The sequence below is a fragment of the Ranitomeya variabilis genome, chromosome 3 (assembly GCF_051348905.1).
Source record: "Ranitomeya variabilis isolate aRanVar5 chromosome 3, aRanVar5.hap1, whole genome shotgun sequence".
In the NCBI taxonomy this organism is placed as follows: domain Eukaryota; kingdom Metazoa; phylum Chordata; class Amphibia; order Anura; family Dendrobatidae; genus Ranitomeya; species Ranitomeya variabilis.
Window position 1 is genome coordinate 786,739,333 of NC_135234.1, and position 24,842 is coordinate 786,764,174.

A 24,842-nucleotide genomic window follows, 5' to 3' on the forward strand; every position below is an offset into this window, starting at 1 on the left:
AAATTTGCGAACAAACACCCAACAAAAAATATATAATATAAATACTTTATTGAATGAAAAATACAATATGATATTAAAAGGCCAGGGAGGGAAGTAGAAAACACTCAGGTCACAATGTGCACCATGAAACGGCCAGGGGAACCAGCATGTGGACCATGTGGATAAAGATAATACAAGTATGGGATCCAAAAAGGACTCCTAAATAAGCCATCACAGGAACAAGTATGCTAGCATATCTAATAGCACAACAACAATGGCCGCTATTAAAAATAAGAATGTGATTACCTGCTCAGGCACGAATAACACCACGGTCCACAGCTAGAACCCACCCCAACGCGCGTTTCGGCGTGATGAGCCTTTCTCAAGGGGTGACAAGTAGGGGGAAGTAGCAGGCATAAAATAGGAAACACCCACCAATCACCGCTCAGTGCAGCAGCTGAATAGTAGGATACTAATCCGTATATGTTCAAAAGATGATGTCATACATGTGCCCTTTAGCCATGTTCCCATGGCGATGGATCACGCAAGGCGGCGCCAGCATCAGAAAATGCTAAAACAAACGCCGCACATTGTACAGGGAATCCTATAGCCGCCATTGTTCACGTGCCGTCCACCAGTGATGACGCGTACATCACCGCGGCAACCCAGGACGCCGGGCGGCGCCGGCGTCTGACGCCAGGAGGGAGGGAACAAGTCCCTCCCTCTGCAGCGAAGGAGACGCCGGAGGCCGGACAGCGGACCGAGAGCCACGGCGCGCACGCGTCAAAGTGGGGGGCACGTGACACGGTAGTACCTGCAGCAATAAATAAGATGGTATAATAAGCGTAATCCATTATAGCTGAATTATACAAATATAGGTAACCACATGAATGTGCACATAGATGTACTAAAATGTCATAATCATACACAAACAATTATACAGGAATTAGATATAATATATCAAAATATAGAAATAACAAAGTATACACATGATATTCGGAACTGGATTCAAATATTCCAACAGCCACATATGTTGTGCAGAGACGTTAATCAGTCCATCCAATAGTGCATAGAATGTCCAAACGGAATGGCTGGCATGCATTCACCGAACGGAAAGAAAGTGGATGTTTACTAAATAAAAATATATAAAACAAGGGTTAAAAACAAAGAAAACGCCTTTATGTGCACATGGATAGTGGAAACTTTTATAGAGATTGTTATACTGTGGGCCCGGGAGAGAGAGAAAACATACTCATCATACTCATAGGAAAGGAACAAAGCTAATTGTTTCATTTAGCCCTTTGGGCTGGACAGTGTCCAAAGCCCAGATCCACCTTGTCTCACAGCGTGCCAGTTTCTGACTCAGGTTCCCCCCACGAATCCCAGGAATGATGATATCAATTCCCCTGACCCTGAGGAGGGAACTATCACAGTCATGGTGGATTTTGAAATGGCGTGGTATGGTCCTGAGCGTGGCTACGTCCTCCTGGCCAGCCGCCGCCTCAATCCCCAAAACATGCTCACGCACCCGCACCTTTAGTTGGCGAGTGGTCATGCCGATATATATTAAATTGCAGGGACAGATCGCAAAATAAACCACATAGCGTGAATTACACGAAATGTGCTCCAAATATCATATGTCTTAGTACCTGCAGAATTGAAAAAGGTGCGGGTACGCTCGACATTAGGGCAGGCGACGCACCGGCCACAAGGAGTGCAGCCACACGCAGGACGACCCACATCCAAAAAGGTGGATTTAATTTCCCCTTGGTAATGGCTGTGCACAAGGTGGTCCCGCAAATTACGTGAGCGTCTGACTGTGACACTGGGGGTAGCGGGCAACAATTGATTCAAGATAGGATCGGTCTGGAGGATCGGCCATGCTTTTTGGAGACAATTCCTCATTCGTGAGAATTGAGCGTGATAGTTCGTGATAAACCTTGTTTTTTGATTAAATTTCGGGGTTTTATTTTTGTAGAGCAAAGATTGCCTGGTGGCATATCTTGCTCTATTGTATGCTCTCTTAATGGAGCGTCCACTATAACCCCTATCACGAAATCTCACGCTCAAATCTTGGGCTTTGGATTTGAAATCATCCTCATCGGAACAAATCCTGCGTAGACGCAGGAATTGTCCGATCGGAAGAGAATTAATAAGAGGCTTCGGGTGAGCAGAGGAGGCGTGTAGCAACATGTTGGATGCAGTCTCTTTCCTAAAAATAGTGGTCTGCAAAGTATCCTCATGGTCCCTCCATATTTTGACATCCAGAAAGTCAATGCTATGAGCATCATGATGGTAAGTGATGTGAATGTTTTTGTCATTCAAATTAATCACCTCCATGAAAGCAGAAAGTTGTACATAGTTTCCCTGCCAGATCAGGAAAATGTCATCGATGTACCGCACCCAAAACGGGATGCGGTCCATCGAAAGACCCTGATCTGACAGGGAGAGGTCCCTCTCCCACCGTGTCATGTGCCCCCCACTTTGACGCGTGCGCGCCGTGGCTCTCGGTCCGCTGTCTGGCCTCCGGCGTCTCCTTCGCTGCAGAGGGAGGGACTTGTTCCCTCCCTCCTGGCGTCAGACGCCGGCGCCGCTCGGCGTCCTGGGTTGCCGCGGTGATGTACGCGTCATCACTGGTGGACGGCACGTGAACAATGGCGGCTATAGGATTCCCTGTACAATGTGCGGCGTTTGTTTTAGCATTTTCTGATGCTGGCGCCGCCTTGCGTGATTCATCGCCATGGGAACATGGCTAAAGGGCACATGTATGACATCATCTTTTGAACATATACGGATTAGTATCCTACTATTCAGCTGCTGCACTGAGCGGTGATTGGTGGGTGTTTCCTATTTTATGCCTGCTACTTCCCCCTACTTGTCACCCCTTGAGAAAGGCTCATCACGCCGAAACGCGCGTTGGGGTGGGTTCTAGCTGTGGACCGTGGTGTTATTCGTGCCTGAGCAGGTAATCACATTCTTATTTTTAATAGCGGCCATTGTTGTTGTGCTATTAGATATGCTAGCATACTTGTTCCTGTGATGGCTTATTTAGGAGTCCTTTTTGGATCCCATACTTGAATTATTTTTATCCACATGGTCCACATGCTGGTTCCCCTGGCCGTTTCATGGTGCACATTGTGAGCTGAGTGTTTTCTACTTCCCTCCCTGGCCTTTTAATATCATATTGTATTTTTCATTCAATAAAGTATTTATATTATATATTTTTTGTTGGGTGTTTGTTCGCAAATTTTCTATGGTAGTATACCGTTCATTATTGCCCCATAGCTGTGCCATATAGTGCTCTGCACCGTTCATTATTGCCCCATAGATGTACCATAGAAAGCTGTGCCATATAGTGCTCTGCACCGTTCATTATTGCCCCATAGCTGTGCCATATAGTGCTCTGCACCGTTCATTATTGCCCCATAGCTGTGCCATATAGTGCTCTGCACCGTTCATTATTGCCCCATAGATGTACCATAGAAAGCTGTGCCATATAGTGCTCTGCACCGTTCATTATTGCCCTATAGCTGTGCCATATAGTGCTCTGCACCGTTCATTATTGCCCCATAGCTGTGCCATATAGTGCTCTGCACCGTTCATTATTGCCCCATAGCTGTGCCATATAGTGCTCTGCACCGTTCATTATTGCCCCATAGCTGTGCCATATAGTGCTCTGCACCGTTCATTATTGCCCCATAGCTGTGCCATATAGTGCTCTGCACCGTTCATTATTGCCCCATAGCTGTGCCATATAGTGCTCTGCACCGTTCATTATTGCCCCATAGATGTACCATATAAAGCTGTGCCATATAGTGCTCTGCACCGTTCATTATTGCCCTATAGCTGTGCCATATAGTGCTCTGCACCGTTCATTATTGCCCCATAGCTGTGCCATATAGTGCTCTGCACCGTTCATTATTGCCCCATAGCTGTGCCATATAGTGCTCTGCACCGTTCATTATTGCCCCATAGCTGTGCCATATAGTGCTCTGCACCGTTCATTATTGCCCCATAGCTGTGCCATATAGTGCTCTGCACCGTTCATTATTGCCACATAGCTGTGCCATATAGTGCTCTGCACCGTTCATTATTGCCCCATAGCTGTGCCATATAGTGCTCTGCACCGTTCATTATTGCCACATAGCTGTGCCATATAGTGCTCTGCACCGTTCATTATTGCCCCATAGATGTACCATAGAAAGCTGTGCCCTTGCTGCTGCTGCTGCAATAAAAAAAAAATGACATACTCACCTCTCTTGCTTGCAGCTCCTCAGCGTCCCGTCCCAGCGTCTCTCTGCACTGACTGATCAGGCAGAGGGTGGCGCGCACACTATATGCGTCATCGCGCCCTCTGACCTGCACAGTCAGTGCGGAGAGACGCCGGGAAGATGGAGCGGCGCCCGGCGTGTGGAACGTGGACAGGTGAATATGTCATACTTACCTGCTCCCGGCGTCCCGCTCCTTCCCCCGGACAGCTGGTCTTCGGTGCCGCAGCCTCTTCCTCTATCAGCGGTCACCGTTACCGCTCATCCCACCCCTATGGGAGTGGAGTCCATATTCATTACTCTAATGAGCGGTCCCACGTGACCGCTGAACAGGGGAAGAGCTGTGGCACCCGGAGACCGTGGGACTGCAGGGACAGCGCCAGGAGCCCAGGAAGCAGGTAAGTATGCCTCAGCGCCCTCTCCCCCTCACCCGCCGACCGTGACTCGAGTATAAGCCGAGAGGGGCACTTTCAGCCCAAAAATTTGGGCTGAAAATCTCGGCTTATACTCAAGTATATACGGTATATTTCAAATAATTTCTACAATACTATACAAAACATTTTAAAACATCAACAGTAATGATACATAATTTCATTTCTCCTGTTCATGCCAGCAGGGAAACGGGTATTTAGATTATAGATCCAAGAAGCCTCTCTTGTGAGCAGGCGTCTTGTTAGATCCCCCCCGCGATATGACAGATAGACTTTCTCAATGCCGTGCACTTTCAGAGTTGTTATGTCCCCATTATGTTGCATACAGAAATGTTTTGACACCATGGACATATTCCTATTTGTCACATTACGGTTAGTAGCATCTCTAATATGTTCAGTCACACGTGTTTTTAGTTTTCGTGATGTACATCCTATATAGGAAATATGACATAGTGTACAATCAATCTTGTAAACCACATTTTTAGTATGACAGTTAATGAAACTATTTATTTTGTATTCTTTGGTTCCTCCTGAGTTTTGGAAAATATTACCGGGCTGCATATGTGCACATGTACTGCACCCGAAAAAACCCTTACATTCTAACCAAGTCTTGGATTTAGCTATAGCTGGACCCGAACTCGGGGCAATAATGTCTCCAATAGTTTGTGCCCTCCTTGCTACCACACTTATTCCATCTTGTAAAATATCCAACAATGTATTATCTTCATATAGGATAGGTAGTCTCTTATTAATTATCCCTTTAATTTGATTAAACTGAGAGGAAAACTGCAAACAGACATATGGCTTTCCATCATATTTTTCCTTTTTCCTATTTGACACCTCACCATTATTAGACATTATCAAATCCTCTCTCTGTTTTTTATCCACTATTTTTATGGCTCTGTTTACAGTCCAGTTTGGATATTTGCGAGTTTTAAGTTTATTACTAAGCTGATTGAATTCTTTTACCCTATCCTCCTCCCTACTGCAATTTCGTTTCAGCCTAGTGACCTCACCCACAGGTATTGATTTAATGGTGTGGGCAGGATGACTACTCCCAGCGTGTAGCAGCGTGTTACTGGCTTTACATGTGTCTTACTCCTAACGCATTCCCCAACATGGCCACACAAATCCAAGTCCAGAAAGGAAATATTACAAAAATCATGAGCAAAAGTGAATTTGATACCACAGTCATTCGAGTTGATGTATTTTATAAATCCCGGTATGGCAGACACATCGCCCCTCCAAATGATGAGTGTCATCGATGTATCTGCCATACCAGGAGATACACTCAACAAGGGGATTATCGGCAGAATAAATGAATTTTTGCTCCCAATATGCCATAGTTAAATTGGCTAAAGACGGTGAGTATTTAGCCCCCATGGGGACTCCCAACTTCTGAACATATATTTCATCCCCAAAAGAGAAAATATTGTTTTGCATAAGGAAATGTAAAACTTGTAAAGAAAAATTAATCAAGTCCTCAGAATATTGTCCATAATCTTTTAGATGAAATTCTATGGCTCTCATTGCTATGTCATGAGGTATACTAGTGTACAGAGATACGACATCGCAACTCAGCCAACTGTATTCCTGTCTCCATATCCTACCAGAGAGTATCTTCAAGACTGCCTTGGAATCTTTAATATATCCCGGCATTTTTATAACAAGGGGTTGTAATAGTGATCCATCCACTCACAAATGTTCCAACAGGGATCCAATACCCGATACAATAGGGCGCATAGCTGGTAAACCGTCCCCTTTATGTACATAATTGGTAATTTGGGGGACTCTACATATAAATAATCTGCTTGTTTTTTGTTGATAACCGCTAGATTGACCCCCTCCTCAATTAACCCAGCAATTTTAGCATTAACCTCTCTGGTCGGATTATTTCTAAGTTTTTCATAGGTAGATATATCGGACAAGAGTTCATACATTTTGTCCTTATAGTCCTTTTCATTCATTATAACTATTAGGCCACCTTTATCACTTTTCTTGATAACAATATTTTTTAAAGATTTTATTTCATCCAGTGCTTTCCTTTCCGTTGCTTATGGGATAAATTATTATGGAGTTTCTTATTTTTAGTGTCTTGTAATGATTTTAAATCCTTTTCAATCATTTCTTGAAATTTATCCATGCACTCAACTCTCGTCTGAAGTGGATAAAAAAAAGGGTTTTTAGTTTGAAATCTTTCAGATGTATTAATAGAACTGTCCGTTAATTCTTCATGCTGTTCCTTCGATAGTTTTATAAGGCAATTCAGTGCCACTTGTTCTTCAAAGTCCATGTTTTCAAATTCATTTGTCTCAGAGGGGTGCGTCTTAGGTCTGTGTGTGCTATATGTGTAGCGCTCACTTTTGGGGCTGCATAGGCATGAGGAAGACCTATTTTGGTCGAAATGCGTAGCCATATCTTCACAATCACGTTTGGTCTTCCTTTTGTAAGGATTTGTTTTTTATCTTCATGTTGGATTTACAATAAAATATAAAGGAAAATAAAAAGGATTTTTTTTTTTCCTACCTGTCACAATCCCATAGCCGCGGCCGGCAGTTTGTCACAAAATCCCCAGGGATTCCTGACCACTGCCACCAATATGTCACGGAGTGGGGTGACTTTAGACCAACAGACGGCTATCACATGTGCAGGGGGGCTTATCTTAGTTATCCCTCCACTGCCACAATGTGATGAAAACACACACAAGGCTAGTGACCTCTTAGTTTACAGCAGGGGCTTATTTTAGGTATCCCACTGCTCTTCCATATACCATGAGCTGCAGGGATTTGTGTATATCCCGCTTACAGTTCCACTTAAACCTTGCAGCTCTCTGGCGCCCCCCTTACTGTCAGGTCAGATAAGGTACTGCACCTAGGGTAATTAGTCGCCAGAAAGGCTGCCTGCTATGTACTGGCTATTGGGCGCGCTGCAGCGACGCGATAACTACTCCCACTCAGGCAGGAACAATAATTATCAAGCCGCAGTCGCTGCAATGTCACCCAAAGGCCTGCACACGGTAGTGCCGCCACCAGCTTCGATTAAACGGGTCCGAAGCTAACCCAAACAGTAGCGTAATTCCCTTCAAGAGACAGGGTACGTTTAGAGCATGGAGAATGAACTAGTATGAAATATTATACTCATAAAGTTTATGCAGTGTTAATAAAAAGTTCTATAAAGATGTTACAACATGAGACAATTGCAAATATGTACAAGGTAATTATAACATAAAGAGGATTAAAGGAGAAAAGATAACACTCACATATTCTTAGTTCATATCAGTTCAGGCAAAAACCATGCTGGTGGGCGGAGCTCCCAAAAATCCCAATGCATGAGGTACAGCTCTTCAGATCAGACTCACATGTTCTTCCAGCAACAGACTGACCGCTGGAGTCTGGCCAAAACAGTTATAGCTCAGCTTGGTGACATCACCAAAAAGGGCTGGCTAACCCAGACCCTCCTACCTTTTCCATCTGACTAAGTGTAAGCTAAATTTTCTAAGACTTGTAATTCCGCTACCGAACATGTCATAGTCCTAACAAAACCAGCATTCATCTCAGATTATCGCTAGCATTCTAGGGAGATCAAATATGTCCTATTTGGGATGTATATTTACAGAGAAATCCCTACTTCTTTACCAGATGGAGTTAGACGCTCATGTTTAGAGTGCTGGATAGATGCTCCGATGAACTTTGCGAATATATATTTTCGTGTTCGTAACTTAAATGGTTTGCCTAATATCTTACAAAAACCAAACAAAGAACTTTCCTGGATTCTAGAAGTTTCTAGTCCAGTTATAGCTGGACGAGAGCTTACACGGCAGGAAATGCCGGTCGTGAATACCTTGGCTCTCATAAAACCCCCACACTCTCTGAGAAGGAAAGCTAAATCCTGAAGTAATGGGAAGGGGGGGGGGGGGTTTGAGCCCAGTGTCTGCCATGTGTTCTTGGGGACCATGGTCAGAAGTGCAAAAATCCCTCAGCTGGTGCTAACAGGCAGGGAAACTAAACTTATATTTCATACCATATCGTGACACTACCCATCTTGCTGGAGCTGGAGTATCCATGTTCTTTTGAAAAAAAGAAAAGGTTATTCTCGCGACGTCATCACAGGTCTTGCGCTCATACCAACCCTGGGACTGGAAGCTGCCGCGTGCACCGCACACAGGCGCCAGGACTTCAAGGGGCCTTCGGAAGGGGAGTATATGTTTATTTTTTATTTTAAGTCTTTTTTAACCACGCATATAGTGCCCACATTGCTATATACTACGTGGGCTGTGTTACATACTGTATGGGCTCTGTTATATACTACATATCTGTGCTATATACTATGTAGCTGGGCAATATACAACGTGACTGTCCAATATAATACATGGCTGTGCAATATAATATGTGCTCTGTGTTATATACTACGTAGCTGTGCAATATACTATGTGGCTGTGTCGGTTCTGTTATATACTACGTGGCTGTGCATTATACTACGCAGCTATGCAATATACTATGTGCCTCTACAATATACTACGTGCCTGTGCAATATACTATGTGGCTCTACAATATACTACGTGGCTATGTTATATACTACGTGGCTCTGCTATATACTACGTGGCTCTGCTATATACTACGTACGCTGTGTTACATACCACGTAGCTCAGTTATATACGACGTAGCTATGTTATATACTACGTCGGTTGTGTTATATACCATGTCACTGTGCAATATAGTATGTAGCCTGTGCTATATACTACCTACATATTCTAGACTAGAATACCCGATACGTTAGAATCAGGCCACCATCTAGTATATATATATATATATATATATATATATATATATATATATATATATATATATATATATATATATATATATATATACACTCACCGGCCACTTTATTAGGTACACCTGTCCAACTTCTTGTTAACACTTAATTTCTAATCAGCCAATCACATGGCGGCAACTCAGTGCATTTAGGCATGTAGACATGGTCAAGACAATCTCCTGCAGTTCAAACCGAGCATCAGTATGGGGAAGAAAGGTGATTTGAGTGCCTTTGAACGTGGCATGGTTGTTGGTGCCAGAAGGGCTGGTCTGAGTATTTCAGAAACTGCTGATCTACTGGGATTTTCACGCACAACCATCTCTAGGGTTTACAGAGAATGGTCCGAAAAAGAAAAAAAATCCAGTGAGCGGCAGTTCTGTGGGCGGAAATGCCTTGTTGATGCCAGAGGTCAGAGGAGAATGGGCAGACTGGTTCGAGCTGATAGAAAGGCAACAGTGACTCAAATCGCCACCCGTTACAACCAAGGTAGGCCTAAGAGCATCTCTGAACGCACAGTGCGTCGAACTTTGAGGCAGATGGGCTACAGCAGCAGAAGACCACACCGGGTACCACTCCTTTCAGCTAAGAACAGGAAACTGAGGCTACAATTTGTACAAGCTCATCGAAATTGGACAGTAGAAGATTGGAAAAACGTTGCTTGGTCTGATGAGTCTCGATTTCTTCTGCGACATTCGGATGGTAGGGTCAGAATTTGGCGTAAACAACATGAAAGCATGGATCCATCCTGCCTTGTATGGAGCATCTTTGGGATGTGCAGCCGACAAATCTGCGGCAACTGTGTGATGCCATCATGTCAATATGGACCAAAATCTCTGAGGAATGCTTCCAGCACCTTGTTGAATCTATGCCACGAAGAATTGAGGCAGTTCTGAAGGCAAAAGGGGGTCCAACCCGTTACTAGCATGGTGTACCTAATAAAGTGGCCGGTGAGTGTATATATATATATATATATATATATATATATTTATAGTCGCCACCTTGGGTATAAATATATATGTATGTTATAGACTGCAGACTTGTGTGTGTGTAATAAATACCCTTTATTGATACACGGTTTTGTCTCAGTTAGTATATAGTATAAGGAATAGATAACAGTTAGTGTATAGTATAAGGTAAAGATAGGTAGTAGTATTATTAAGTGGATATTAATTATTAATAGCCAAGTTCGGCGTTAGTAGTTAATATCGGACCTCAATAGAGGTGTAGGGAGGTTTCCCCCTTTTGGTAACTATAAGTTTAGTAATCTGTGGAGGAAAAAAAACCCATACTCTTTTACAATGTGCCACAGCAAGAGTTAGAGGGCGGCATCAAGGGCAGGAGAGAAAAAGATCTAGGAAGAGAGTGACATTGGGGGCCAGAAGGAACCAGCCAGAGGAAGAGGGAGACACTGGAGGCCAGATACTAGGAAGCTGGCAGAAGAGGGCAAGGGGCAAGAAGGAAGGAACCAGCCACAGCAAGAGCAAGAATGAGGGCGAGACCGGGAGTCAGAAGGAAGGAACCTGCTACAGCAAGAGCAAGAATGAGGGCGAGATCAGGGGCCAGAAGGAAGGATCCTATCACAGCAAAAGCAAGAATGAGGGGAGACCAGGGGCCAGAAGGAAGGAACCTATCACAGCAAAAGCAAGAAAGGGCGATGCCAGGGGGCCAGAAGGAAGCAACCTGCCACAGCAAGAGCAAGAATGAGGATGAGACCAGGGGCCAGAAGGAAGGAACCTGCTACAGCAAGAAAGAGGGCGACACTGAGGGTCAGAAGGAAGGCACCTGCCACAACAAGAGCAAGAAAGGAGACAGAAAGGGAAGCAACCTGCCACAGCAAGAAAGAGGATGACACTGGGGGCCAGAAGGAAGGAACCTGCTACAGCAAAAGCAAGAAAGAGGACACCGGCGACAGAAGGAAGGAGCAAGAAAGAGGGAGACAGAAAGGGAAGCAACCTGCCACAGCAAGAGGGCGACACCAGGGGCCAGAAGGAAGGAGCCTGCCACAGCAAGAGCAAGCAAGAGGGCGACACCAGGGGCCAAAAGGAAGGAGCCTGCCACAGCAAGAGCAAGAAAGAGGGCGACACTGGGGTCAGAAGGAAGAACACTGCCACAGCAAGAGCAATAAAGAGGGAGACAGAAAGGGAAGCCACCTGCCACAGCAAGAGGGCGACACCAGGGGCCAAAGGGAAGGAGCCTGCCACAGCAAGAGCAAGAAAGAGGGCGACACTGGGGGCCAGAAGGAAGGAAAATGCCACAGCAAGAGCAAGCAAGAGGGCGACACCAGGGGCCAAAAGGAAGGAGCCTGCCACAGCAAGAGCAAGCAAGAGGGTGACACTGGGGGCCAGAAGGAAGGAAAATGCCACAGCAAGAGCAAGAAAGAGGACGACGCCAGGGACCAGAAGGAAGCAACCTGCCACAGCAAGAGGGCGACACCAGGGGCCAAAAGGAAGGAGCCTGCCACAGCAAGAGCAAGCAAGAGGGCGACACTGGGGGCCAGAAGGAAGGAAAATGCCACAGCAAGAGCAAGAAAGAGGGCGACACTGGGGTCAGAAGGAAGAACACTGCCACAGCAAGAGCAATAAAGAGGGAGACAGAAAGGGAAGCCACCTGCCACAGCAAGAGGGCGACACCAGGGGCCAAAGGGAAGGAGCCTGCCACAGCAAGAGCAAGAAAGAGGGCGACACTGGGGGCCAGAAGGAAGGAAAATGCCACAGCAAGAGCAAGCAAGAGGGCGACACCAGGGGCCAAAAGGAAGGAGCCTGCCACAGCAAGAGCAAGCAAGAGGGCGACACTGGGGGCCAGAAGGAAGGAAAATGCCACAGCAAGAGCAAGAAAGAGGATGACGCCAGGGACCAGAAGGAAGGACCTGCCACAGCAAGAGCAAGCAAAAGAGCGACACCGAGGGTACGAGTCACAGCAAGAGAGAGTGAGAGAGATATAGGGTGATAGAGACTGGAGGTGAGAAAAATAAGGGAGATGGAGACGGGAGATGAGAGGAGACAGTGGGAGATGGAGACAGGCGGGATAAGGAGACAGTGGGAGATGTAGATGCGGAGATAAGATGAGACACTGGGTGATGGAGACGAAGGGATTTAAAGGTGACAGTGGGAGATGGAGAAGAGATGAGAGGAGCCAGTGGGAGATGGAGACAGGGATGAGAGGAGACAGTGGGAGATGGAGACGGAGGATGCGAGGAGACAGTGGGAGATGGAGACGGGATGAGAGGAAACAGTAGGAGATGGAGACGGAGATGAGAGGAGACAATTGGAGATGGAGACTTGGGATGACCCACACATCCTCGCACTTGTCTCTGTCTAGATAGACATTACCACCTAACACTTACAGAGTTGATGTGAAACTCAGCGACATGTCCAGTGATCAGATCCACAACCGTCAATCCCGGCACCGCCCGAGCATGGATCCACACCCCACCGACCAGGAGCAGCTTCTCACCAATGACGTGTGAACTGTGCGAGTATCTAGGTGGATGAGAAGATGCCGGAAATCACACAACCTAAACAAGGATTCTGCTTCAGATCTCGCCGGACTCCAAAAAGCTGAGCTAGGAGGAGCTGTTTGTGCAACTGCACTGAAAAGCTCCCATGGATACCAAGGGAGAGGGGAGTCCTCTGGACACTGCTCTGTAGCCCACACACCGAGTTGCCCCTCAGCCCCCACACAGTGATGCCTCCTCTCAGCCCTCCCAGCCCACACACCATGGTGACGCTCGGTCCTCTCAACCCGCACACCGTGGTGCCTCTCGCCCTCTGAGACTGCACACCGTGGCGGCGCTCAGAGCTCCCAGTCCACATACCGTGGTGCTGCTCAGACCTCCCAGCCCGCACACCGTGGTGCCTCTCGCCCTCTTAGCTCGCACACCTTGGTGCCTCTCGCCCTCTCAGCCCGCACACCGTGGTGCCTCTCGCCCTCTCAGCCCGCACACCGTGGTGCCTCTCGCCCTCTGAGCCCGCACACCGTGGTGCCTCTCGCCCTCTCAGCCCGCACACCGTGGTGCCTATCGCCCTCTCAGCTCGCACACCTTGGTGCCTCTCGCCCTCTCAGCCCACACACCGTGGTGCTGCTCAGACCTCTCAGCTTGCACACCATGGTGCCGCTCAGACCTCCCAGCCCACTCACCATGGTGCCGCTCGGCTCGGCCCACCCAGCCGGCACACCATGGTGGCGCTCAGCCTTCCTAGCCCGCACACCGTGGTGGAGCTCAGCTCACACACGGTGGTGCCGCTTGGACTCTCCCAACCTGCACACTGTGCTGTTGCTCGGCCCTCCCAGACTGCACACCGTGGTGCCGCTTGGCTTGTTTATACTCACCTGGGTGTCAGTGGGGGAGTGGTGTGCAAATGTTCCCAGGAGAAATGAGATTGGGTCGTCTTGAGGAAAGTGATGGATCCTGAGGGGATCCCAGATGCCAGGAGACCTCCAGACAGAACAGCACCACCGCCCCGAGCGCAGGAACTGTGACTGTGACAACCTGACGGGGCAGTGCCCACAACAGGAACCTGAGAACAGGAAAACTGGGTCACGGTCCGTCCACAGACACATCAAACCTCAATCAACTGCAGAACATCTCACCTGTCACTGACCGCTCTCACAGCAGAACATCTCACCCTTCACTGACCGATATCACCACAGCACATCTCACCCGTCACTGACCGATCTCACCGCAGAACATTTCACCCGTTACTGACCGATCTCACCGCAGAGCATCTCACCCGTCACTGACCGATCTCACTGCAGAACATCTCACCCATAAGTGACCGATTTCACTGCAAAACATCTCACCCGTCAGTAACCGATCTCACCGTAGAACATCTCACCGTGACTTATCTCACAGCAGAACATCTCACCCGTCACTGACAGATCTCACCGCAGAACATCTCACCCGTCACTGATCGATCTCACTGCAGAGCATCTCACCCGTCACTGACCGATCTCACCCGTCACTGACCGATCTCACCGCAGAGCATCTCACCTGTCATTGACCGATCGCACTGCAAAACATCTCACCAGCTACTGACTGATCTCACCGCAAAACATCTCATTCAGCTGTTGACAGACCTGAGCCCAGGACATGTCCTCCGTATACAGGAACAGGACGTCCTGCAGAGCTGCCGACTCCAGAGAGCGACCTCCGAACACAAATACATAGGAGCGACCTGAGGAGAAGACAGAAGAGCGCTGCTGAAATCCTCTGTGCTGCCTGTCACGATAATGTAAAAATGCCATAATGTGAGTTTAGTTCTAGAAGGTACCATGGAACAGATACCTGCTGCAGATTCAACCCCCCCCGTGCTATATAGTGTAATGTGAACCCAGTGTGCTAGCAACCCTCTCTAGAATCACTGAAGAAGTTTTATGGCTTTTAGCTGCAGCAGACATGTCTTCCTACCCTACTCGTTCCCCCTCCCAACTGGTACTGGTTGAAACTGTTATATAGAAACCATGAGCTCCTCTTGTTCTATGAAAGTGATATATAGGGGCACCGATCCGGGCTAGAGATATAAGAATTATATATTCCGGATGTCCCTCGATAGATCTCTCACTCACTGAAACCGCTGGCAGCTAAACCGAATGAGTGCAAAGTGCGGGTTCCTCTGTAAGCGGTTCAGGTAATTACTCTGTGTTTACACTTAAAAGAATCCCCATGATATGGGGCACATTCTGATCATCGTGTATTTCGTATACGAGACTCATACAGCGAGCTAGGCATAAAAATAGTTTTCATAATGCTAACTAAAGGGGAGGTTTCAGCCTCTAAATGAGGTCACCACAGGGGGAGTGCCTGGGTTTTGGGCTGTGAGATAACTTAATGAAACAGCAGTCTTCAGTGTCTTTGGTCCGGGGTCTAGCTGCTGTACAGACGTGTGATATGCTTCTAGATGTAGCCTCTCCTCCTCAGCACACAGTCAGCCATGATGATGCAATGACATAAGGACCTGTAAGTGTTCTTTTCAATTTTAATCTTTTTTTTATTTGTAATTGTATTGTACAAATGACTTGTCTTCTTTCTAATATCTTTTTATACCTCTGTAAACACTGCCTACCTTTTTTGGAGTAAAATATACAATTGATTAGTTGTGTCTCTTTGTTCTATAACGAAATGTTGCGTCCTCCGAGGTGAATTACGCTACTGATTTGGGTTGGCTCCGGACCTGTTAACAATTAAGAGAATTGGAGCTGGTGGCAACATACTTTGTCCTGTGCAATTGGGCGTCTTTGCAGTAATGTTGATAATTATTGTTCCCGCCTGTGTGGGAGTAGTTATATCGCCCTCGCTGCAGCGTGCCCAATAGCCAGTATATAGCAGGCAGCCATTCTGGCGACTAATTACCCTAGGTGCAGTACCCTGACTGACCTGAGGGTAAGGGGGGCACCAGAGAGCTGCAAGTTCCAAACCAGAACTGGGAAGTGGGATATAGATAAATCCCCCTCAGAAGGAACCAGGGGCAACCCCGGTTCATGACAAATTGGTGTGATTGGTGGGGATGATGAAGGTATCTTCCCCGTGAACCGTGACATATTGGTGGCAGCACGGTGCGATTTGTGACATATTGGGAGTGTGGTGGGATTCCTGACACTGCCACTCTCTACATGACTGACAGAATCAATCAGCAGTGAGAAGGCTCAGCGCAAAGCTAAGGTATACAGGGGCACCTGTGAAAGGAGAATGGGGCCCTTCCAGCAGGGACCTCAGGAACCAGGGATTATACAGGAGGTGTCAGGAGCCAGGAATTACACAGGAGGTGTCAGGAAACGGGGATTAAACAGGAGGTGTCAGGAGCCGGAGATTATACAGGAGGTGTCAGGAGTCGGTGATTATGTAGGAGGAGCCAGGGATTATACAGGAGGTGTCAGGAGCCCAGGATTATACAGGAGGATTATACAGGAGGTGTCAGGAGTCGGTGATTATGTAGGAGGAGCCAGGGATTATACAGGAGGTGTCAGGAGCCCAGGATTATACAGGAGGATTATACAGGAGGTGTCAGGAGCTGAGGATTATACAGGAGGTGTCAGGAGCTGGGGATTATATAGGTGTCAAGAGCGAGTGATTATACTGGAGGTGTCAGGAGACAAGAATTATACAGGAGGTGTCAGGAGCCGGGGATTATACAGGAGGTGTCAGGAGTCGGTGATTATATAGGAGGAGCCAGGAGCCAAGGATTATACAGGAGGTGTCAGGAGCCCAGGATTATACAGGAGGATTATACAGGAGGTGTCAGGAGCTGAGGATTATACAGGAGGTGTCAGGAGCTGGGGATTATATAGGAGGTGTCAAGAGCGAAGGATTATAACAGGAGGATTATACAGGAGGTGTCAGGAGTCAAGAATTATACAGGAGGTGTCAGGATTATACAGGAGGTGTCAAGAGCCAGGGATTATACAAGAGGTGTCAGGAGCCCAGGATTATACAGGAGGTGTCAAGAGCTGGGGATAATACAGGAGGTGTCAGGAGCCAAGGATTATACAGGAGGTATCAGGTGCCAGGGTTTATACAGGAGGTATCAGCAGCCGAGAATTATACAGGAGGTGTCAGGATCTGGGAATTATACAGGAGGTGTCTGGAGACAGGGATTATACAGAAGGTGTCAGGAGTCGGGGATTATACAGGCGGTGTCAGGAGCCAGGGATTACACAGGTGTCAGGTGCCAAGGATTATACAGGTGGCGTCAGGAGGCGGGGATTATACAGGAGTTGCCATGTGCCAGGGATTATACAGGAGGTGTCAAAAGCCAAGGACTATCCAAATGGATTATACAGATTGTGTCAGGTGTCAGGGATTATACAGAAGGTGTCAGGAACTCTCTGTTGCTGGATGTTTTCTGCCCTCTCATTACTCTATACCAGTGATGGTGAACTTTTTGGAGACTGAGTGCCCAAACTGCAATCTAAAACCCATTTATTTTTCGCAAAGTTCCCTGAATACTGAGGTTTTAGATTAGAAAGACATTTCGTACATTAACGCGCTATAGAGTCAATATCAAAGAGCCTGAAAGCGCTGCCCTTCAAGCCTAAAATACTAGCCACCAATTGTAGTCAAGGTCTGCTCTTGAGAATGGAGAGGATTTTTAATAAAAAGTAAAATTGCAAATCTGTTTGTTTTTACAACCCCTTTGTAATTGTAACCCTTTATCATGATGAGAACAAATCCTTTAAGGCAGGGATATCAAACTCAAATACACAGAGGGCCAAAGTTAAAAGCTTGCAGAAAGTTGCAGGCCAACCTTGAAATTTGTTAAAAAAATGTCTACAATTGAGGAAGCTTTTCCTTATCAAATAAAACGATTAACTTTTGGAATTATAGTGGAATAATATAATATGTTCTGTAGCAGCAGTAAAAAGCAGATGGCCCATGGCCTAATGTAATATGTAATAACAAAGGATAAAAAACCTTGAATAAAACAGATAAAGTCTCATGCAAACAAAAGTGCCCCCAAACACAGCATGATAGCCCCACAGTGAACTCCTCCACACATGTATGATGACCCTACTGTACCCCCCTCCCTCAGTTCCCCAAAGAATGGTGACCCTATCATAGTATGATTCTCCAACTGTAATCACCACACAGCCCTCCATACAGTATAACGGGCACATAAAGTCCTCCTTACAGTACAATGGCTCCACATAGTCCTCCATACATTGTTATGGATCCACAACATTGTTATGGATCCACATAGTCCTCCATACAGTACAATGGCTCCACATAGTCCTCCATACAGTGTAAAAGCTCCACATAGTCCTCCATACAGTACAATGGCTCCACATAGTCCTCCATACAGTATAATGGCTCCACATAGTCCCCCATACAGTACAAAGGCTCCACATAGTCCTCCATACAGTGTAATGGTGCCACATAGTCCCCCATACAGTTCAATGACTCAACATAGTCATCCCTGTCCTGGTATGCATGGTTCCTCATCCCTATCCTTGAATGCATAGCTCCTTATCCCCATCCTTATCTGCCTGGCTCCTTAGCCTCATCTTGTATACATGGCCTCATACCTATCCTTATCTGCATGATTCCTCATCCCTGTCCCGGTATGCATGGTTCCTCATCCCTATCCTTGTATGTATGGCCCCCATGAGAAAAGCATTAAAGAAACACATCCTACTTAACTTCCCTGTGCGCCCTCACAGCATCTTGTTCCGGCGCTAGCATCATCTGTGGCTGAGCGATCACGAGTCCCTGCTCATTAAGGTAATGAATATTCACCTCTTTCCTATGGAAGTGGAGAGGTGAATATTCATTACCTTAATGAGCGGGCACCAGAGCTAGCCTGGCAGCTGCTGCAACTGTGCTTGCTATTAGAGAAATGGATATTCATTGCCAGTGCAGTGAATATTCATTTCTCTTTAGCAGCGGGGACAGGCGTTAGCCGCATCTCCCTCCCCCGCCATCTTCTAGTCCTGAGGAGATGGTGCGCGTGCCATAGGTTAGCCGCCATTGCTCTACACTGTGATCTGACGTAGCAGCGATTAGACCGCTCCTCACCACACAGCGAGACCTCCGTGGCCGTGTGCCTCCACCGCCTGAGCTCTGCCCGCAGATTGCATCGTGTTATGTTCACAGCACCAGTCTCTTCGTCATATGAGAGGATCTGAGCGTCAGCAGCTGGACGATAGGGTGAGAAACGACCACCAAGAACCAAAAGCCCACCGCTCCTCAGAGGGGTCAGCGAATGCAGGAGACGCCCATCTAAGAGACAAATACAGGTAATGAGGCTGGACCCCCCCAGGGGCATTCACCCACTGCACTCAAGGTACCCCACCGCCAACCACTCCTCCGCTAATGACCCCACCGCCAAGCTCTTCTCTGCTAATGAACCCACCGCCAAGCTCTCCTCCACTAATGACCCCACCGCCAAGCTCTCCTCCGCTAATAACCCCACCGCCAAGCTCTCCTCCGCTAATGACCCCACCACCAACCCCTCCTCTGCTAATAACCCAACCAGCAACCCCTCCTCCGCTAATTACCCCCTCTAACACCTCCTTCACTAATTAACTCCCTCCACCATCAATTACCCCACTGCCAACCGCTTCTTCACTAATTGCCCCACCACCAAACCATCCTCTGCTAATTACCCCTCCAACCTCTTATGCTAATTATCTCCCCTTCAGCCCCTCCTTCGCTAATTACTCCAACATCTACTCTGGTAATGACCCCACTGCCAACCCCTCCTGTGCTAATTATTACCCAACACCTCCTTCACTAATTGCCCAACACCTAACCCCTCCTTCACTAATTACCCCACCGCCAACCCCTCCTCCACTAAATACCCCACCACTAAACCCTCCTCCCCTAACGACCCCAACACTAACCCCTCCTCCACCAGTTACCGCACCATACATTCCTCTTCCACTAATTACTCCACAACCGATTCCTCCTCCACCAGTTACCTCACCACCCAGTTTTCCTCTACCAGATACCCCACCACCTCCCCTCCTCCACCAATTACCCCACTATCCTTTCATCCTCCACTAGTACCTTCACCGCTCTCCCCTACTCCACTAATTAGCCAGTCTCCCACTTCTCCATTAATTACCCCACCACTATTAATTACCTGACCAGTCCCATAATAACCACAATTCCTAGTTACCCCATTGGCTGACTGTCGCCTCTGTATTCCAGACATCGTGCTCATGTAGTAACAGGTGGACATCTCGTAGTCTTTTGTGTTTGCCATTTCCTTCACCGAACCCACCAGTCGTAATAATGAGCCGTGAGGAAACCAAACAGGAGCGATGACCAAATCGATGTAAACCAAGGACCGATGGTGACTGAGGTCTTGCCACAACAGCGCCGCTATAGGCCGGAGGGGGAATAACACTGAGGACTGGGGAGGAAACAGAGAAAGCAAAATACCAGCTGCAATCCACAGAAATAACAGATATAGAAAGTGACAGGACAGAGAAGATAGTGACCAGACATAGGAGATCCCCCCTACAGATAAAGATGGTGACCAGACCAAGAAGATCCCACGACAAATAAACATGGTAACCAGACACAGGAGATCCCCCCTACAGATAAAGACAAGACACAGGAGATGCCCCTACAGATAAAGATGGTGACCAGAGACACAGGAGATCCCCCACCGATATAGATGGTTAACAGACAGACACAGGAGATCCCCTACAGATAAAGATGGTGACCTATGACACAGGAGATCCCCCCACCGATAAAGATAGCTAATAGATATAGACATAGGAGATCCCCCCTACAGATAAAGATGGTGACTGGACACAGGAGATTCCACTACAGATATAGATGGTTACAGACAGAGGAGATCCCCACTGCAGATAAAGATGTGACAGGAATGAGAAAATCCCACTACAGATAAAGATGGTAACGGGACAAAGGAGATCGACCTATAGATAAAGATACTGACCAGACAATGGAGATCCCACTAAAGATGGTGACTGGACATAGGAGATCCCACCCACAGATAAAGATGGTCACCTGACTGAGGAGACCCCCTACAGATAAAGATGTGACTGGACTTAGGAGATCCCACTACAGATAAAGATGGTGACCAGCCTGAGAACATCCCCCCTCTACAGATAAAGATGATCACTGGACAGAGGAGATCTCCCCTGTAGATAAAGATGGTGACCAGACTGAGAAGATCCCCCTCTACAGATAAAGACATGACCAGATTGAGAAGATCCCCACTATATAGATAAAGATGGTGACTGGACACAAGAGATTCCACTACAGATAAAGATGGTGACTGGACATAGAAGATCCCCCCTGCAGATAAAGGTAGTGACAGGAATGAGGAGATCCCACTTCCTGCTATATTGGTACCTGTAGATCCAGAGAGGGGTCGTAGTGCTTGGGCGTCTGCAATGTCCCCTCGTGATGCCACCAGGATGAAGTAATGAGAACACTTCAGATGTAGCTCCTGTAGGAATATATATGACTGTGTATACAATGTGTGCTGATTTGACTGCAGGGACCCACCATCAAAAACAATAGAAAGGCTTCATTGGTTCAGACAGAGGAGAGCGGGCACAGAGATCCCTTGTGGAGACACGAGGGTCAGTGGGTGCTCTTGTCTGCTGGCTTGGCAATCTTTAGAAAGAAGGCATATCCCTGGGCTACTCCCACTGAACACCTGCTCTCCTTTTTCTTGGGCAGAATACTACTCAGACAACACAGAGTGAGGATAACACACTAAGGTAATAATTTATTGGATCAGCAACAGTACAGTCCAAGCAAATACATAAGATTGTGTAAGAACACCTGCTACTTTGGGGTTTCCAGAGCTAAATACCCAAACTAGTAGCACCCTGCTTTTGGTAGACACTCAGACAGGAGGTAGCGGCAAGCTTAGGAAGCTAGCAGAGTCCATTGAGGTATATGGCCTGGACAGGTGACCTAACTGTCCCAACCTGGGTTCTCCAAACATCTCCATGGGTTCATTGATGGGCAGTGGATCAAATCTGTATTCCTCCTGTTGGAGTTATGCTGCTTTGGCTGCTGTCCTCTAGAATCTCTCTTTAGAAGGCTAGAGGTCCCTTTTCCTACCCACAGCTGTTCTTAAAGCCATTATCCACAGGTTTGGGGGGAGGTGGGAGGAGGTAATTTCTCATTGTTCAAGTGTTCAATTAACCTGCATATTTTGTCCTTCAATGTTTGCAGGACTGTATGGACTGATGCAATAGGTATTCAGTAGGTATTCACCAACAAACATTGATTATTCAATTAATTTGCATCTTTTTCCCTCAAGGATAGCAGAACAATAAGCTGCAAGGACTGAAACAATAGGTAGTCAGTAACCATTCAACAAACATCAATTCAACCTACAACAATAGTCAACATTCAGACAACATTCAACAACAGCTCCTACTGAATAATACATCTGGCATAATTAAGAATAAACGCAGTGTCCTCACATTCCTTCACCTTCTTAAATAGCCAGACGTGATAAGCTTCCAATCACCCTTCTCCACTCGGGGACAGTCCAACAGCATTTCTTTAGCACAATCACAAATTTAAGGTTTCACCTTTATGAGAACGAAACTTTGTCACATCTAGTTTCCCCAAAACTTCCTTGAAAATAAACTCGACAATCTCCATTATGTCCTTAAGTACATCGCATAGCAGACATCTCCATCTTCTCTCATATGATCTTTCATAGCCTGCAAACTCCCTGATGGAGGCAGCCCTGAAATGAGGACTCTGTATTCAGATTGCCGGGAAGGGGGTCCATTCCATCTGTGAGGTCCTCCATATCCTTCCCCTAGCTTGACCTGGGAAACCCACACGTAAATCGACGAGAACTGAACTTGTATCCATTGCGTCCACACACTTCCTCCTTTGCATTCCATGGTTCTTGGAAGCTGATTAAGGCAAACAGTATGGCACCCCATGATTCTTCAGTTTGATGGTACGGATCTCCCTGTCCTGATACAACAACTCCTCAAGCTCCTTCTCCAGCTTGAGGCTCCGGGTCCCCATGTGGCCAACAACTACTGGATTCTGGCTGCTTGGGACTGGGTATCAAGGATCCTTGATTTGGCAGGCAGTTCAATTACTCTTGGTTAAACTCCTCATCTTCAATGACATTCTGAGCATTCCAATGAACCAATTCCTAAATCAACCCCAACCAAATGTCGGTGGCCCTGTATTTGATCCATCAAAAGCTGGCACAACTCCTGTAGTTGCAGTTTCCTTTTGATGCTGTATATCCACTATAGTCCTCTTTTCAAGGCCAAGCTGGTGGGGTTGGACAGTGGAGTCCGAAACCCACTGTGTATGCCTCACCTATGGTGTTCTGGGTCTATCTGCCTCCTTGGTTGTGAAGCCTTCGGTCTTTGTCTACGAACACCAGTCCCCTGCAGCGCCCCTGGATCTGCCAGGCTGAGCAGTATCCCACTGCTGCCACCAAGTGTGGAGACATGAGGGTCATTAGGTGCTCTCATCTGCTGGCTTGGTTGTCCTTAGAAAAACTGAACGGCCCAGGTCTCATCGCGCTGAACGCTAACACTCCTTTCCCGTGGGCAAAATACTACTCAGATAGACAACACAGCGTAAGGCCGGAGACACACTGGTGCGAGATACGGCCGAGTCTCGCTGGTTAAAAGCAAGCTGTGGCACCGGCACTCCGGAGCGGAGCGGAGCGTGCGGCTCCATGTATTGCTATGCAGCTGTATGCTCCGCTCCGGAGTGCAGGTGCCACGGCTTGCTTTTAACCAGCGAGACTCGGCCGTATCTCGCACCAGTGTGTCTCCGGCCTTACACACTACATTAATAATTTATTGGATCAACAACAGTCAATAACATAATAGTACAGTCCCAGAAAGTACATAAGATGGAGCAAAGTTTCACACTTCCGCTAGCTTGCCAAGAATTAGAATATCTGTGACTTTGGGGCTTGCAGAGCAAATTACCCCAAACAGTCTAACTCTGCTTTTGGTGGGCACCCACAGAGATGAGGTAACAGCAAGCTTAGGAACCTGACAGAGTCCATTGTAGTATGTGACCAGGCGACCTGATTGTCCGAACCTTGGTTCTCCAAATGTCTCCATGGGTTCAGTGATTGGCAATGGATCAAATCTTTATACCTCCGGTTGGAGCCATGGTGCTTTGGCTGCTTTCCTCTAGAATTTCTCTATAACAGGATAGAGGTCCCTTCTGTCCTTCAGGCCATTATGAACAGGTTTGGGGCAGGACACCAATGCTCATCGTCCAGCAGCCAATATATAGATACTATACTGGCTATACTGGTTATACAGTGGGGAAAAAAGTATTTATTCAGCCACCAATTGGGCACGCTCTCCGAGAGAGGCCGGTAACTGACATCATAGGTAGACCACGACCGAGAGTCAAAATGAGAAAACAAATCCAGAAAATCACCTTGTCCGATTTGTCAAGATTTATTTTGCAAATTATGGTGGAAAATAAGTATTTGGTCACCTAAAAACATGCAAGATTTCTGGCTCTCACAGACCTGTAACTTCTTTAAGAGACTCCTCTGTCCTCCACTCATTACCTGTAATAATGGCGCCTGTTTGAACTTGTTATCAGTATAAAAAGACATCTGTCCACAACCTCAAACAGTCACACTCCAAACTGCATTATGGTGAAGACCAAAGAGCTGTTGAAGGACACCAGAAACAAAATTATAGCCGTGCACCAGGCTGGGAAGACTGAATCTGCAATAGCCAACCAGCTTGGTGTGATGAAATCAACTGTGGGAGCAATAATAAGAAAATGGAAGCAGAGGCGTAGCTAGGGTTTTGGTTCAGGGGGTCGAAACTTCTGAGGGGGCCCCTAACCAGGTAACCTTGATTACAACTGGGTGACGCACCCTAATAGTGGAGGAGAACC

The 24,842-nt window shown here is 47.0% G+C and overlaps 1 protein-coding gene across 6 annotated transcripts in view; it reads right to left on the reverse strand.

Annotated features, from left to right (window-relative positions):
- LCMT2 (leucine carboxyl methyltransferase 2) overlaps positions 1-24,842 on the reverse strand; it is a 186,176-nt gene that overhangs the window by 5,038 nt on the left and 156,296 nt on the right. For all 6 annotated transcript variants that reach the window (XM_077299015.1, XM_077299014.1, XM_077299012.1 and 3 more), the window contains 6 exons: positions 21,315-21,411; positions 20,107-20,343; positions 19,002-19,205; positions 14,570-14,667; positions 13,823-14,010; positions 12,837-12,972 (listed from right to left, as the gene is read on the reverse strand). In XM_077299015.1, coding sequence (XP_077155130.1) covers positions 12,837-12,972; positions 13,823-14,010; positions 14,570-14,667; positions 19,002-19,205; positions 20,107-20,343; positions 21,315-21,411 — 960 coding nt within the window. The remainder of the gene's footprint in view (positions 1-12,836; positions 12,973-13,822; positions 14,011-14,569; positions 14,668-19,001; positions 19,206-20,106; positions 20,344-21,314; positions 21,412-24,842) is intronic.